The sequence below is a fragment of the Gopherus evgoodei genome, chromosome 4 (assembly GCF_007399415.2).
Source record: "Gopherus evgoodei ecotype Sinaloan lineage chromosome 4, rGopEvg1_v1.p, whole genome shotgun sequence".
Taxonomy (NCBI): Eukaryota; Metazoa; Chordata; order Testudines; family Testudinidae; genus Gopherus; species Gopherus evgoodei.
This window is the reverse complement of record NC_044325.1, coordinates 152,322,861-152,339,045: the sequence shown is the minus strand read 5'-3', so window position 1 is coordinate 152,339,045 and position 16,185 is coordinate 152,322,861. Positions and strand designations below refer to the sequence as shown.

General features: G+C 55.8%; 1 protein-coding gene across 1 annotated transcript in view; it reads left to right on the top strand.

Moving 5' to 3' along the window:
* The window catches only part of LOC115651300 (zinc finger protein 850-like), a 29,879-nt gene extending 21,867 nt beyond the window's left edge, over positions 1-8,012 (top strand). The window contains exons 9-11 of the mRNA XM_030562235.1: positions 1,272-1,354; positions 5,047-5,150; positions 5,892-8,012. Of these exons, the coding sequence (XP_030418095.1) occupies positions 1,272-1,354; positions 5,047-5,150; positions 5,892-7,597 (1,893 nt within the window). The 3' untranslated portion in view covers positions 7,598-8,012. The remainder of the gene's footprint in view (positions 1-1,271; positions 1,355-5,046; positions 5,151-5,891) is intronic.
* The last annotated feature ends 8,173 nt before the right edge of the window (positions 8,013-16,185 follow it).

Sequence of the window (16,185 nt, the reverse complement as noted above, 5' to 3'; positions counted from 1 at the left end):
GGACCCCAGTGTGTGTGTGTGCGTGTGCGCGCTGTGCCCCCAGGACCCCAGTGTGTGTGTGTGCGTGTGCGCGCTGTGCCCCCAGGACCCCAGTGTGTGCGTGTGCGCGCTGTGCCCCCAGGACCCCAGTGTGTGTGTGTGCGCTGTGCCCCCAGGACCCCAGTGCGTGTGTGTGTGCGCGCTGTGCCCCCAGGACCCCAGTGCGTGTGTGTGTGCGTGTGCACGCTGTGCCCCCAGGACCCCAGTGTGTGTGCGTGTGCGCGCTGTGCCCCCAGGACCCCTGTGTGTGTGTGTGTGTGTGTGTGCACGCGTGCTGTGCCCCCAGGACCCCAGTGTGTGTGTGCGTGTGCGTGCTGTGCCCCCAGGATCCCTGTGTGTGTGTGTGTGCGTGCGCTGTGCCCCCAGGATCCCTCTGTGTGTGTGTGTGTGCGCGCGCTGTGCCCCCAGGATCCCTGTGTGTGTGTGTGTGCGCGCGCGCGCTGTGCCCCCGGGATCCCTGTGTGTGTGTGTGTGTGTGCGCGCGCGTGCTGTGCCCCCGGGATCCCTGTGTGTGTGTGCGCGTGCTGTGCCCCCAGGATCCCAGTGCATGTCTGTGACAGACCCCTGGGACGTGTGTGCTCCTGTGTCTGTGTGATTTACCCCAGACACTAGTGTGTGTGTCGGGGAAATCATGCATGCACAGAGACTGCTGTGTGTGTGGTGTGTGCGTGTAAGAAAGAGGGACGCTGTGTGATTTACCCCAGGCGCCAGCGTGTGTGTGTGTGAGTTTTACTCCAGGGACCCTTGTGTATGTGTGTGATTTACTCCTGGGACCACAGTGTGTCTGCACACATGCCTGTGTCGTTTACTCCAGGACTCCAGTGTGTGTGAATTACCCTGGGACCTGTGTGTGTGCGCACACATCCATGCATGTGCATGTGTGATGTGCTCCAGACGCCAGTGTGTGTGTCTGTGCAGGTGTGTGTGATTTGGCCCAGACCTTAGTGTGTGTAACTTATCCCAGGATGCTTGTGTGTGTGGTCCTTCCACACTGGAGGGAGAGTCTGTTTGTATGTGCATATGATTGTGATATTTACCCTGGACCCTGTGTGTGCGCTTTCCCTGTGGGGCAGGGGCCCGTGGTGTTTGTGGGCCTTTCCAGCACAGAGGCTCTTGGAGCTGGGAGCTTTCTCTCTCTGATGAGCTGGGTCAGTGGGACATCTCAGCGGGGCTACCCCGTCCCACCAGGCCAGTGTAAATCGCCCCACACTCCCTTGTTTCTTCTCTCTTAGGTGGAGTCTGTGACATACCCTGATTTTCTGGTTGATACTGAGAGCAATGGCCCCTTTCCACTGGAGGATCCTAGCGAGGAGAGGTAATGGCCCAAGCCCATTTGCCCTTTATAGGACCGAGAATGTGATGGTCTTACTTCTCTGCCAGGGGAGCCTTGGGGTGACGGTCTAGGCCTGGGACTGTGGGGACTTGCGTTCAGTTCCTGCTGCCACATGCTTTCTGGGTGACCTCAGACAAGTCATGGACTCTGCCTGGGCCTGAGTTTCTCCAACAGTAAAATGAGGAGAATGATTTTGGCTGGTTACTCAGGAAGCCCTTATTGGACCAACGATTAGCAGTGGATAGGACCCTGGTCTCAGTTATGGTCTCTTGGTCCTATTATGATATCAGTAGTAAATATGAATAATCTGTGAGGCCCCTGCAGACCGTTCAGAGGCAAGAGCCAATCTTTTTGTTGTTATATATTTGTATTACAGGATAGTCTAAATCTCCGCTGAGATTGGGCCCTGTCATGCACAGGTACACAGTGACCACATATGGGGCCCAGTCTTGCTGGGTGCTGCACAGCCACACAGTGGCCAAGATCAGGGCCCTGTTAGGCCAGGCATGTCGTGGGCTGACACAGTGACCAAGTGTGAGACGCAGTCGTGCTGGGTGCTGCGCAGACACACAATGAGAGTCCCTGCCCTGAAGCGCCTACAGTCTAACTGGACACACCAGCCGCACAGTGAAGTACAGATGACATACCCGCAAAATGCTAGGGCCAGGGGGACTCTGGGTTAACTGTTCTCAGTGGGAGCTGCTGCAAGCTTAGTGCTCTAGGAAATTTAACCACTGATTTAAGTACCTGGAAAACCCGCCTCCAATTGTGGGTGCTGGACAGGCACCCACAGTATAATGATAATACGGGCATCTTTACGCAATCTGCTTCTGCTCTCCGTTATTAGCCAGGGGTGGAGGCGTCTGTCCCTGTGTCCTCTACCTGAAACTCTAATTGCAACATGAATCATAAGATATAAAAATCACTGCTGACAAAATGTGAAGACGACACAAGGAAAGGTGGGAGTGGCAGCTAGTGGTGGGGACACAGAAAGAGCCCAGCTTACCAAGCAACATGGGTCTATTTGAACAGTGTGCGTTGGAAGCCAGCCACATGCATGGTCATACATGGGAACAAAGAATATGGGTCACACAGCCGGGATGGGAACCTGTGTCCTGGAAAGCAGTGACTCTAGAAAGGATGGGTGAAAACACCCGGCAGAGGAGATCCCAGTGCAGTGCTGTACTGAAAGGGCAAACTTGATCTTTGGCTATGTAAGCAGGGGAATATCGAGTACCTCTTTCTATGGCATTGCTCAGACCACTCTCGGATACTGTGCCCACACTTCAGAAAGGATGCTGAGAAATTGTTACAGTTCAGAAAAGAGCCACAAGAATGATTCACGGTCTGGAAAACCTGTTGTCCTTGAAGAGACTAACGGTGCTCCATGTATTTGGGTTACTCAGAGAAGGTTAAGAGCTGATGTGATCCCGATCTTTAAGCACCAACACGGGGAGGGGATTTCTGAGGGCAGAGGGCTCTTTAACCTCCAGGTCCAATAGCTGGAGCTGAAGGGAGACTAATTCAGGCTAAGATTAGGGATCCAGTGTTTACCAGGGAGCAGAATTAATGGTTGGAACAGCTCCCCTAGGAACGGGATGGATTTTCCATCAGTGGAGATGGGGCGTTTCTCTCTCAACGCTCCACTCTAGCTCAGCCAGGAGTTATTGGGCCAGAGGCAGGAATCCTGGGAGAGATTCTTTGGCCTGGGTTGGGCAGGACTGGATGGGCCCGATGGGCTCTGCTGGCCTTAAAATTTATGAATTTATAAAGGGTGGAGTTTCTTGCACCTTCTTCTGCAGTATCAAGTCCTGGGCATTGTCAGAGAGAAGAGACTGGGCTAGACACACCAGTAATTCCTATGTGCTGTAGCTGGGCCAATTTATTTGCATCAAATAACTCGTTCACCCCGTGTTGCCAGCTCTGGCAATTTTTTTACTACAAGCTTCATGATAATATTTAACTGTTTTTCTTTTTCCCCTTATAGCCCCAGCGACTAGGTCCATGTATTATGGGAAAATCTCAGCTTTTGTGTTGAGGGGAGGAGAGAGTATATTTCCAGCCCCTGTCATTTGTGGGGCAGGGGTCTTAAAGGTTCAAAAAGCAGAATTTAAAAAAATGTAGCTATATTAAATTATCCCGTTTTTAAGATGCTCTGATATTTTGGGGGGCCTGACTCATCATTTTTGAACTTGTTGGGTTGGCAGAATTATGGGCCAATTTATTTACAGCCAACAATTTGTTCTTCCCCATTTTTTCCTCTCCCGGTCTCTGCAATTTGTTCCTTGTTCCAGTGCCGCAAGCTGTGTGGGAACCATGCAAAGGGGCTGGTCAGGGCATGGATTTGAAGAGCCAGAATCTCTTCAGTCATCTGTAACCTTAAGGCCAGGCCAAAGCAGCCTCCCAGCTCAGGGACTGAATGCTCATTGTAAGGCACTTGCTGTGAAGTGCATGATCTGCCCTCTGCCCCTCATCCCATGTACACAGTGGCCCTATGTTTTCACCGATGGAGCCTGCTCAGAAGCAGAGTTAAACATACAAATCTTGGTGGTTTATGGAAACAACTTGTTCCCCGGTTTACACGGGAGATTTGCACCAGGGCTGGAATTGCTGCTTAACCCCAAATCTAGCTAAAGCCTGAGTCACAGAGGAAAGGTTCTAACTACATGTGTGGGGCCTGATCATGTGATCTGACCCTTACACCTGTGTGGACCCCCGCTTCGAAATAACGGGGGCCAGTGCAGGGTGGAGCATCCGTCATGTGCAGCGCTGAGAGTCACTGGGATCTAACGACTAGCATGCAGGACTGGGACACAGGACACCCGGGTTCATTCCCAGCTCTAAAACTGGTTTGCTGGGTGACCTTAGGCAAGTCGCTTCCCCGCTCTGTGCCTAGTTTCTTGTCCTGCCCTTTGTCTGTTTTGACTGTAAGCTCTTCTGGGCAGGGACTGTGTGCGAATTACAATAATAATAAAGGATCAGGCTGCTTTGTAGGGGGGTTTAACGGTCTGTGCCTCCACAGCTCCCCCTTGAGGCGTGGGGTGGCCCTGCAGCCATAGTTTCTCTTTCCTCAGTCATTTCTCAGAGGCTTTCTCGGAACCAGTAACTCCCATATTGGGCTGGCTTGTTATCATAAACGGCTACAAAATAAAGCCCTGAGAATCTAACTCGGAAGCTGATATATTTTGAGGTTTATATACATCCATCCTTCCTGATTCTTCATCCAGCCACTCCCAGGCCTTCTGCCTGAAGTCCCCCTTACCGAGCTGGAGTCTTTCCTCCACCTATGTCCCCTGCAGCAGCAGCCTTCTCACTGCTTGCAGCCCTGCCAATCCCCCTTCCATGCCTTCCTGCTTTGACACTCCCAGGCTTCTTCCGTATCTGCCCCAGAGGCCTGAGTCGGGTCACATGGCCTTTTCCATTCCTCCTCCTCCCTCATCCCTGGGACAGTTTGGTGGGGCCAAGACCCATCTCCCTTTAAAGAGGCAGCTGCCCTGTGACAGGGTGGTTTCAGGGCCTGAGCTGGAACGGATTTATGGCTCACAATAAAAATGTGTCAACTTTGTCAGCTCCCCTCTGGGTGTCGGGTCTCCTGTGGGGACCAGCCTCAGTCTGGGGTCCAGTGTCTCACCCATGCTAATGGCCATCTCCTGTCTTCTTTTCCCATGCCCAAGCTTCCCGATGGTGCACTCGGCCGAGTTTTCGTGGATGGAGCGAGAAGAGGAGCTATGTGACGCTGATTCAGATGAGCGGGAGGAGCTGAGAGTTGTCCTGACAGGTGAGGAATTCTGGAAGAGAACCGGCAGTGGGAGCAGGACCGTAGGGAGTCGCCAGACCGGATCAGCTCCCAGGTCTGCCTAGCCCAGTCTCCCGTCACCGACAGTGGCTTGCGCCAGATGCTGCAGAGGAAGGTGGGAGAACCTGCAGTAGCAAGTTGGGGCTAATCTGCTGCCATGTTAGATCCCATCGTGGTCTCTAATAGTTAGAGATCGGCTCAAGCCGTTAGCATTAAGTAGCTCTGGATGTTCCTGTTATCCACATAGACAGCCAGGCCTGCTCTGAGTCCTGCTAAGCTTTCAGCCTCCACTACATCTGGTAGCAATGCGTTCCATGGGTTGTTTATACACCAGGGGAAAAAGGTTTAGAATTTGCTGCCTTTCATTTACATTGCTTGACCCCTTTTTTTTATTTACTCTTTGTACTGCGGTAGCTGCCAGTTCCTCCAGGGAGCCTGGGAGCCCTGGGTCTGCACCTTTAAAATTCCCGACCAACCCCAGCGGTGTCTTCCTCCAAGCTCCACTCTAGCTTAGCCAGGAGTTACTGGGCTGGAGGCAGGAATGGTTGGGGGAGGTGCTCTGGCCTGGGGGAGGCAGGAGGCCGGGCTGGATGGGCACAGTGGGCTGTTCTGGCCTTGACACCTGTGATTCTCGGTGCAGGGCCCTCCCTCCCCATTAGATACTTCCTCCTCTTGGTGTGACTGATGTGTGTCTGGATTCCCTCTCTCTTTTCCTTCTGCCAGATGATGGGGCCCTGAGTGAGGATGAGGAGGCTGACGATGTGCAGGAGCAGGACGCCGATGATGGGGAGCCAGAAGGGCCATTCTCAGCCCACTCAGAAGGGGACGATTCGTGCGGGAGCTCTGAGAGACCACAGGGTAGATGGCGTGATGCAGGTGTAGGTGAGCAGGCCTGCGATGCGGAGGATAAGCCGTTCCGATGCTCCGAGTGTGGCAAGGGGTTTGCCCAGAGCTCCAACCTAATCAAACACCAGCGGGTCCATACCGGGGAGCGGCCCTACCGCTGCCACCAGTGTGGCAAAGCCTTCACCTGGAGCTCATCGCTGCTGGAGCACCAGAAATCTCATGCTGGTGAAAAGCCCCACAGCTGTCCGGAGTGCGGGAAGAAGTTCAGCCGTGGCTCCACCCTGCTGGAGCACCAGCGCATCCACACCGGCGAGAAGCCTTTCCGCTGCCACCAGTGCGGCGCCCGCTTCAGCCAGAGCTCCACACTGGTGCACCACCAGCGCACCCACACCGGGGAGCGGCCCTACCGCTGCGACGAATGCGGGCGCAGCTTCGGCCGCAAGTCCACGCTGGTGACCCACCGCCGCACCCACACCGGCGAGAAGCCATACCATTGCCTGGAGTGTGGACGCAGCTTTGTGGTCAGTTCGGACCTGGCCAAACACCAGCGCACCCACACTGGCGGCCAAGGCCCCTACCGCTGTGGGGAGTGTGGGGAGGGCTTTGGCTGGAGTGCTGCCCTGGCTGCCCATCGGGCCAGCCAGCACGGTGCAGAGAAGCCCTATCGATGCTCTGAGTGCGGGGAAGCTTTCCACCAAAATGCCACACTGCTGGTGCACCAGCGCACCCACGCTGGTGATGAGGCCTTCACCTGCTCCGACTGTGGGGAGTGTTTCCTGGAGAGCGCCAAGCTGGCCCGGCACCGGCGTGCCCGGCACAGCGCCGACGGGGAGGAGAAGCCTTTCAAGTGCTCCGAGTGCGGCAAGGGCTATGCCCAGAGTGCCGGCCTGCGACACCACCAGCGAGAGCAACCCTTCCGCTGCCCGCAGTGCGGCCTGAGCTTCCTGTGGAGCTGCCGGCTGGCTGAGCACCGCCGCAGCTGCCGCATGGCTGAGAAGCCATACAAGTGCCCTGAGTGCGGCAAGAGTTTCGGCCAGAGCTCCAAGCTGCTGCGGCACCAGGTGACTCACACCGGCGAAAAACCCTACAAGTGTCCTGAGTGTGGCAAGATCTTCAGCCAGAGCTCCAATCTGGCGGAGCACCGGCGCACGCACGCCGGCCAGAAGCTCCACCGCTGCGGCATCTGCGGCAAGAGTTTCGCCCTGGGCTCCTATCTGGCCAAGCACCAGATCACCCACACTGGGGAGCGGCCCTACCGCTGCACCGAGTGCGGCAAAGGCTTCCGGCAGAGCTCCAACTTGATCCAGCACCAGCGCACCCACACCGGCGAGCGCCCCTACACCTGCCCCCAGTGCGGCAAAAGCTTCTGCCAGAACTCCCACCTCATCAAGCACCGGCGCACCCACACCGGCGAGCGCCCCTACCGCTGCCCCCAGTGTGGCAAGAGCTTCCGCCAGAGCGCCAACCTGCTGGAGCACCAGAACACCCACACCGGTGAGCGCCCCTACCAGTGCGGCCAGTGCGGCAAGAGCTTTTGCTGGAGCTCAGCTTTCAGCAAACATCAGAGGACGCATCTCAGCTAGGGGAGCTGTGCTGGGATCTACCTGAGCTGGGGGCCCTGTATTGGGAGTCTGCGGGCCTACCTGAGCTGGGGTCCCCCGCATATGGGGATCACTCAGCCCCATCTCCAGTTATGGACCCCATATGGGGATCTCCAGGAGCCAGGGCAACACTGGGACCCCTCTGTGCTTCCCCCTTCTCCCTTCTGAGCTAAGGGACCCAATATGGAGACCACTAGGACACCCTATGGACATGCTGGAGTTCCCAGCCTATCTTGCATCAGGGTGACCCTTGATTCCTTCCATCAGGGAAGCAGGATCCAGCCATGGCACATGGAGGCAAACCAAGATCAGGCTCTGTCATGCTAGGTGCTGCACAGAGACACAGTGACTGAGATCAGGCCCCGTCATGCCGGGCGCTGCACAGACACACAGTGATCGAGATCAGGGGCCAGTTGTGCTGGGCGCTGCACAGACACACAGTGACTGAGATCAGGGCCCTGTCACACCCGGTGCTGCACAGACGGGCAGTGACTGAGATCAGGGCCCTGTCGTGCCGGGCACTGCGCAGACAGGCAGTGACTGAGATCAGGGGCCAGTTGTGCCGGGCACTGCACAGATGCGCAGTGACTGAGATCAGGAGCCAGTTGAGCCGGGCGCTGCACAGATACGCAGTGACTGAGATCAGGGACCTGTCACACCCAGTGCTGCACAGACACGCAGTGACCGAGATCAGGCCCCATCATGCTGGGCACTGCACAGACACACAGTGACCGAGATCAGGCCCTGTCATGCCAGGCACTGCACAGACACACAGTGACCGAGATCAGGCCCTGTCATGCCAGGCACTGCACAGACACACAGCGACTGGGATCAGGGCCCAGTCACACCCGGTGCTGCACAGACACAGTCAATGACAGTCTCTGGTTTACATCACTTACTTGTACTGCTTTCCATTGCCTCCCCGTCCAATGCAGGACTGACCAAACAGTGTATTGGCCCAGCCTTGTTCTGCATATTCCAAGTGGCTGAGATTTCACTGTCTGTCAGGTGACCATTGTACAACTCTCATCTTTAGCAAATCTTTGACACTGGAACTAAACTCATTTTGCTGACTCCTCTGGAGTTTTGTTATTAAGGAAGAGGGGGAAATGAGAGATTGTGCTTTGGGTCTAATGACTAAGAAGGCTGCTAAGTAATTTTGTTAACCACAGGGTGAAAGGAGAGGGGCTGTTGTGAATCAGAAAGGAGCTAAGAGACAGACAAGTAATTGTGGGAAGAAATGGACAGTTTCCACATGCTTCAAACCCATGATTGGCTCAGGAAGCCAGCAAAGCCCTAATCACCAGGCTGCCAAAGACTGAGAGCCTCTTCCTCTATTCAAAGCGCTATAGAGGGAAACTAGAGACTTTTAAGATCTTCAGATTCCTGATCTTTGTGCCTAGCCTCCTTTTCTAGCTGGTCCCTCACCTGCGTGTCCATCTTTGTCCTTTTGCAAAACTGGGTTCCAGCCCTCCACCAATTCCTCAGGACTCTTCCACACAGTGTGTTACTGGATTGTGGAACTGCCTGCCACAGGATGCTGCTGTCACTGAGAACGTAGCCAGATTCAAAGAGGGACTGGATGTTTATGTGGCTAACAAGACCTGTATGATAGTAAATGATAAAGAAGTGGGTTTGAAAGGGATATTAAACCTCAAGTTCTAGGGTTTAAGGTGATCTCTAGCTATTACGATGAGACATTCATATGGGTAGATGATCCCGAACATGGTTCCTCTCCCTTTCTTCTGCAGCATCTGGCGCCAGCCCAGTGTCAGAGAGAAGCCACTGGGCCAGAGGAATCCCGGGTTTGATACAGTCTGGCAGCCCCAGTTTGAAGGCACTCCCCTCACTAATGTGCGGTTATAATGAGAGCACCTAGGCTAGGCAAAATATTGTAGAGCAGACACAGGCAGGGAATGATAGTCGTTCCTTCTGCTCTCAGGCAGATAGGCAGACAACCTCAATAAGCATGAGCTGCTTTCTGGGAAAAGCTTTAATTTTCTAACACAATAATCTAGGCAGAATCTAGGGGGTTGGACCTCCTAAAGTCCCTGACAGCCTCTGATTTTGGAGGGAAGGGATAGCTCAGTGGTTTGAGCATTAGCCTGCTAAACCCAGGGTTATGAGTTCAATCCTTAAGGGAGCCTCTTGGGGAACTGGGGTGAAAATCTGGGGATTGGTCTTCCTTTGAGCAGGGGGTTGGACTAGATGACCTTCTGAGATCCCTTCCAACCCTGATAGTCTTATGATTAGGCCTGGAGGCTGGCAGTCTGGACTCCTGGGTTCCCTCTGCAGCCCTTCCACTGACATCCCCTCTCCATGTCAATCTGGGCTAGGGAGGATTCATCTATGAGTAAAGAGCTTTTGAGTTCCTCAGCCAGAAATCCTTGCATCAACGCAGAGTGTGGTGGCAAAAGACTCTCTTATGTCTTTTGCAAGTGATTTTACCAAAGCTGTTTGGGGCAATCGTGGGAATTACAGACCTGTGAGCCCTACCTCTCCATATCTGTTAAATCTGGTTCAGACAAACAAAAACAGAGTTACCAAACAGCTAGAAGATAGTGATATATGCTAGTGTCTAACCAGCACAGCCTCCCCATAGGGAAACCACGCCTCACTAACCTGCTAGAATTCTTCGAGTGTGTCAATAAAATAATGACTAAAGGAGAAGTGGTGGACATCGTTTCTTTGAACTTGTAACAAGGCTTTGGCCCAGGTACTTCACGAGAGGTTCCAAAGGAGCCATGGGGTGAATGGCAAAGTACTGTCCTGGAGCAGCAACAAAAACGAGGGGAAACAGTCTATTTTTAATGCTGTAAAAAGGCCAACAGATGTCACAAGGTTCTGGGGTTTATTGGGTTGAAAAGGGGTTAGTGGTGGGATTTGGGGATAGAAGGGTCAGCTCTGGGGCTTATTGAATAGACGGGGTCAGAGTTGCAAGTATCCTTCTTATGGTGTAAAGGCCTTTTCACAGAGGAAGGTTTGGCAGCACGTCTTGGAGCCATTCACACTCTGCATTCACTCAGTGCCCTCTGGCTGTTCATTCCTCAGCCGGATCCCCTCAACCCAGCATGCTTGGCCCCAGTTCTTGTGTTCTGGGTGTAAAAAACATTTAGGGGACAGAGAATCTCCCACACTGATCTCTGCCTCCAGCCCCCGAACTCCTAGCTGAACTGGAGTGGGGCTTTGAGAAAGAGGTGCCCCATCTCCACTGACAGACACCCCCCCCCCAAAACCCCTCCACGCCAATGTTTAGGTTTTCAAATAAGTGTGACCCCCATCTGCTCAATGCAGCACACTGGCCCCCTCTACTGGTAACTGGCCCACACAGTCAGCCTTGATTAACGGAAGCTTTTTAGCTCATGCGGGGAATGTCTGGTCCGGTTCAATTGGACACTGACCGAGCCAGTCAGGTGCGGCTGGTCCTGTTGGCATACGCCAACGACATGCTCCTGTGGTCCAGGACCCGGGCGACCTGGTTCGGGTGAAGGTTTGCCAGGCATCTACTCAGTGGCCTCCTCCTCCTGGGTCAAGAGCTCTGGCCTCGTGGCCTGGGACGGGTGGCAGGCGAACTCCCACCTGCACTTCAAGCCATCCAGTGGCGCACGGGTCCACTGCTCTAGACGTCTAGCTTTCTGCCACGCATCCTTGTCTGTCGGAGAGCTGGAGGGATTTGGCAGCCAGGGTGGGTGAGCAGCTGTGGAGATGGATGGGACTGCTCCAGAGTCTCTCCCCACAAGAGAGGACACTGGTGCTGAACTAGCTAGTCCTGTCCATGTTCTGGCACCAGCTCAATACCCTGAGCCCAGCCCTGGGGATTCTGGCCCAGCTCCAGAGGACAGCCCTGGAGTTTTTCTGGCCAGGACTGCAATGGGTCTCTGCAGGGGTTCCTGAGTCTTTCACTGGAGGAGAGAGGACAGGGCCAGATCTGCCTTTGTAGCCAGGTCCATGTCTTCCGCCTCCAGGTCCTGCAGAGACTCCTTTAATGGTGTAGGTAGTCAGGCATGGAGCACGTTGGCTCACACCTTCCTCCACCACCTCCGAGGGCTCCGATATGACAAGCACCTCCTTTTTCTCTACCTGAGGCCTCTTCCACGAGACATCTCTGAGCTGCTGGTCTTCTACCAGGACCTCCTCCGGCCCAGGAAGCTGTTCTCAGTGACCAGGTCTATTGGGGGGGGGCAGACCTCCTCGTAGAGCCCCTGCTACACAACCCCCAACTTTGTGTGCAGTTGGCAGAGTCTCCCTAGTTGCACCAGAGGCTGGTCCTGGCAGAAACCACCAGGGTCGGAGACCTCCTGGATTACAACAGGGGGACTGGGTGGACCCTCGGGTGCTCAATCAGCGCCTGGGGCTCTCCACCCTTCCTCCCCGCCCCCTTGCATGCTCCAGAGGTGGTGGCAGCCTTATCACCCACTTCTCTCATTTTCCTGCAGCAGGCCCTGTGAGTGGGAGCTCCCTGCCCACCCCTCACCCTAGGACTTTTTTATCAGGCCCCTGTTCCACAAGCCCCCCCACCCCCCCCGGCACCCACCCTGTCACACCCCAAGCTGTCTGCATACCCTGCAGCTGATTCACTTCCGAACCATGCCTAGGGCCCAACTGTACATGCTTGTGCTCCACATGTTGCATTGCCTCATCCTTGTGTCCTGCCCCGACCCGAAATGGCGAGTCTACCTACCACCAGCCAATATTCCATCTTGTTCCCACAGTCCGCCAGGGACATCAGTTGGTGGCTCCTTCACGGAGACGTAAGCACAGGCATGTACCTGGCGTGGTTCACCCCCGTACTCGAGGCCTGCCCCTTCTGCAGCATGAGGGAGAACCACACCCTATCCTTGGTCCCACGAAGTTGCAAAACCTCATCAACCTCCTCCTGGCCCTAGCTGAGGTCACCATCTAAAACACCAGGAGGAGGATGCTAAACAAGGGGGTGCTCTGCGACTGTGGGGCCTATTTCCGGTCCTCCCTGGTTTCATGTCTCCAGGCAGAGTTCCTCTGGGCAGCATGCACTGTCTCCCTAGACACCTTTGAGGAGCAGTGAGCTTTGTCCATGCTCCGCTGCTCAGTGTCCCCATCTGGATCCCACATTTTGAACCTCCGACCATCGTTCCTGACCCTGTTTTACATTAGTTGTCCCAAGTATTCATTTGGAACCTGGATCCAGTGTTCCCTCCTGCTAGGCTAGGGGAGGGGCCTTTAGAAGTGGGCGGGCACAAGCACCTCCCAGGTTTTTCCAGTCAGACCACTACAAGTGTCATCTCTCTGGCTGCTGTACTGGCTGGAGCTTCCTCCCTCCCTGAGCTGCTGCTGGCTGGAATTCCCTCCCTGGACTGCTGCTGTTGTTGCTGTTCGTGTGTGGGGGCGGGGGGAGGGCACAGCTGGCATACCTCGCCCTATGGAAGGAGAAGCGAGGACCCCACCATTTCTGGGTCCCGCCTGCTTGGCTGAATGGCACCTGCTTGCTTCTGCTTCTGTCTTGGTGCCTTCTGCCCTAGCTGAGGAGGAGGAGGAAGGCTGCTGCGAGACACTGTGGAGGGGGTTTGTTGCTGCTTTTGGACTGAGTGACTATAACACCTGTGTTCCTGCTGTGGTGGTAACCTCTGCTGCTGTGGGGCGGCTGGGGGAGAGGCTTGGAGCCCCTCCATGCATCACTGCGCCACTTGCCCTGACCATCACCTCCAGTACCATCCCTGGTGACTGGGGTCCCTTCCCCTTGCTGACCAAGAGGCACAGAGTCCGTTGCCTCCTGGTGTCCATCTCACCCCACGTCGAAACTTACATGTGGGCATTGGTGCAGGTGGTGGGGCCCAAAGCCATCATGGCAGCCTCCAAAATGTATGGGAAGATGGTGTTCTTCCTGGCATCGGATGCAGCCGCTCAGGAGGTGGTGAAGAAGGGCCTGGCAGTGGGGGTGGAGGAACCCCTGCTGGAGGACCTGGGCGTACAGATGGTACTGACCTCCATCCTGCCCTTGCTCCACAACGCTGTCCTGTTGCCTTCCCTCTCCACCCTGGGGAAAACCATGTCCATCATCAGCCCTCTCCAGTTCGGCTGCAAGGACCCCGCCCTCCGTCATGTCCTGTCCTTCTGCCGGCAGGTGCAACTCCAACTGCCACCTGTGGCACGTGCCGGGGCAGCACTCGAGGGTGTCCTTCCTGTTGCCTTGCTAGGGGGCCCATTACCGGGTCCACCACTCGATGCGGGAGGCCTGGTGCTTCCTCGGCCTGGCGATAATGTAAGTAATGCAGTGTCTTCATGGACACTGTGGTGTCCTAACTATATTGACTGAAGCATTATGTGGAGTTTATTACATTGGTGTAGTGGACGACTTTTATAGTGTAGACCAGGGGTCAGCAACCTTTCAGAAGTGCTGTGCCAAGTCTTCATTTATTCACTCTAATTTAAGGTTTTGCATGCTGGTAATACATTTTAACGTTTTTTAGAAGGGCTCTCTCTCTACAAGTCTATATAACTAAACTAGTGTTGTATTGTAAAATAAACAAGGTTTTCAAAATGTTTAAGAAGCTTCATTTAAAATTAAATTAAAATGTTGATCTTACGCCGCCAGCCCGCTCAGCCCGCTGCTAGTCTGGGGTTCAGCAGTGGGCTGAGCGGGGCCTGTGGCTGGGACCCCAGCTGGGAAGGGTCTGGCTGCCAGAACCCCAGACCAGCAGCAGGCTGTGTGGGGCCGGCAGCCAAGACCCCAGACCGGCAGTGGGCTGAGCGGCTCAGCCCACTGCTCAGGGGTTCCATCCGTCGGCTCCTGCCAGGCAGGATCCAGCTGCCGGACCCGCTCAGCCCGCTGCCAGTCTGGGGTCCCAGCCCTGCCCACATACAGTGAGTACCTACCTTCTCCCTGGTTCTGGCCCATTCTCTTCCTCTCTCTGCACTGATCTGAGGGTGGGAGTGCATTGAGCACAGGGCTGGGGGTGAAGGGTCTGGCCAGAAGCTAGAATGAGGGAGGGGGCTCAGGGTTGGGGCACTTACCTGGGCAGCTCCTATTTGGTGTGAGGGGTGCAGGTGGGAATGTGGGGGTGTGTGTGCAGGAGCTCCCATTTGGTGCTCAGGGTGGGGATGTGTGGGGGGCATTGGGTGGGAGGTGGGAATGTGGGGGGGGGTGCAAGAGTCAGGGCAGAGCGCTGGGGGCATGTGAGGGGGGTGCCGGTGTAAGGGGGGGGAGGGGTATGTGTGGGGCTGCCAGAATCAGGGCAGGGATCGTGGGGGGAGTGTGTGAAGGAGTCAACAGAGGTCTGGGTGTGTATAAGGAAGGTACAGGACTCAGGGCAGGGGCCTGAGGGGAGTGTTGGGATGCAGGGCTCAGGGCAGAGGGCTGGGTGTGGCGGGGAGGCTCAGGGGTCAGGGCCAGGTGACTTTCCCCTTCAGAACCCCCAACCCCCACTCTCCTTGTCCCCTGACTACCCCCTCCTGGGACCCCTGCCCTAACTGCCCCCCAGGACCCTATCCCCTACCTGTCCCCTGACTTCCCCGACCCTTATCCACACACCCCCGCATCCAGACACCCCCTCCCGGACTCCCATGCCTAGCCAACCGCTCCCTGCCCCCTGACAGGACCCCCAGAACTCCTGACCCATACAACCCCCTCTTCTCCCTGCCTCCCCTAACCCCTCTCCACACCCCTGCCTCCTGACAGCCCCCCCACAGAACTCCCGACTCATCCAAGCGCCCCAGCTCCTTGTCCCGACCACCCCCTCCGGAGACCCCCCCACTTTAACTGCTCCTCCCAGGACCCTCCTTACTCCCTGTCCCCTGACTGCCCTGACCCCTATCCACCCCCCACCCCAACAGACCCCAGAACTCCCATACCCCATCCACCTCCCCTGCTCCCTGACTCTCCCTTTCAGAGACCCCTGCCCCAACCACCCCCCATCCAACCCACCCTGCTCCCTGTCCCGACTGCCCTCACCCCTTATCCAACCCCCCCAGCCCCGGACCCCTTACCATGAAGCTCCCCGCTCATCCGGAGCCTTGCCGCACCACATGCGCGCAGCCCCACCCCTCAGAATGCTGAGCGCATGGCGGCAGGGTTCCGGATGAGCGGGGAACGTCTTTCCCTCCCCACGGAGCCAAACGCTGCCCCATGGGAGCGCGCAGCCCCGGCCCCCCCGAGTGCTGCGCACCCGGCAGCAGGGCTCCAGGGGAAGAGGGGAAAGGCGGGGGGGAGGGGTGACGGCTTGCTGTGCTCGGTCGGACGCTCAGGCCTGGGAATGCGGACCCTGAGGCTTGCCGTGCCGGCAGGATTTTTAATGGCACACTGGAGTCCCAGCAGGCCCCAGCGTGCCATTAAAAATCGGCTCGAGTGCCATTGGTTGCCGACCCTTGGTGTAGACACTCAGTGTAAGCTGCCTTATGTCAACCTAACTCTGTAGTGTAGACCAGGCCCCCGATTTTGGTTTAAAAGGGATGAAAATTGATTTTGCTTAAATCCAACTTCAGCTAATTTAGTTTTGGGCCTGCCTGCATGAGAAACTTGCAGTAATGTGATTTTTAAACTGCTTCTGTTAAATTGGTTTCAATTCCTGTGTGGACATCTTTATTCCAGGTCAAGG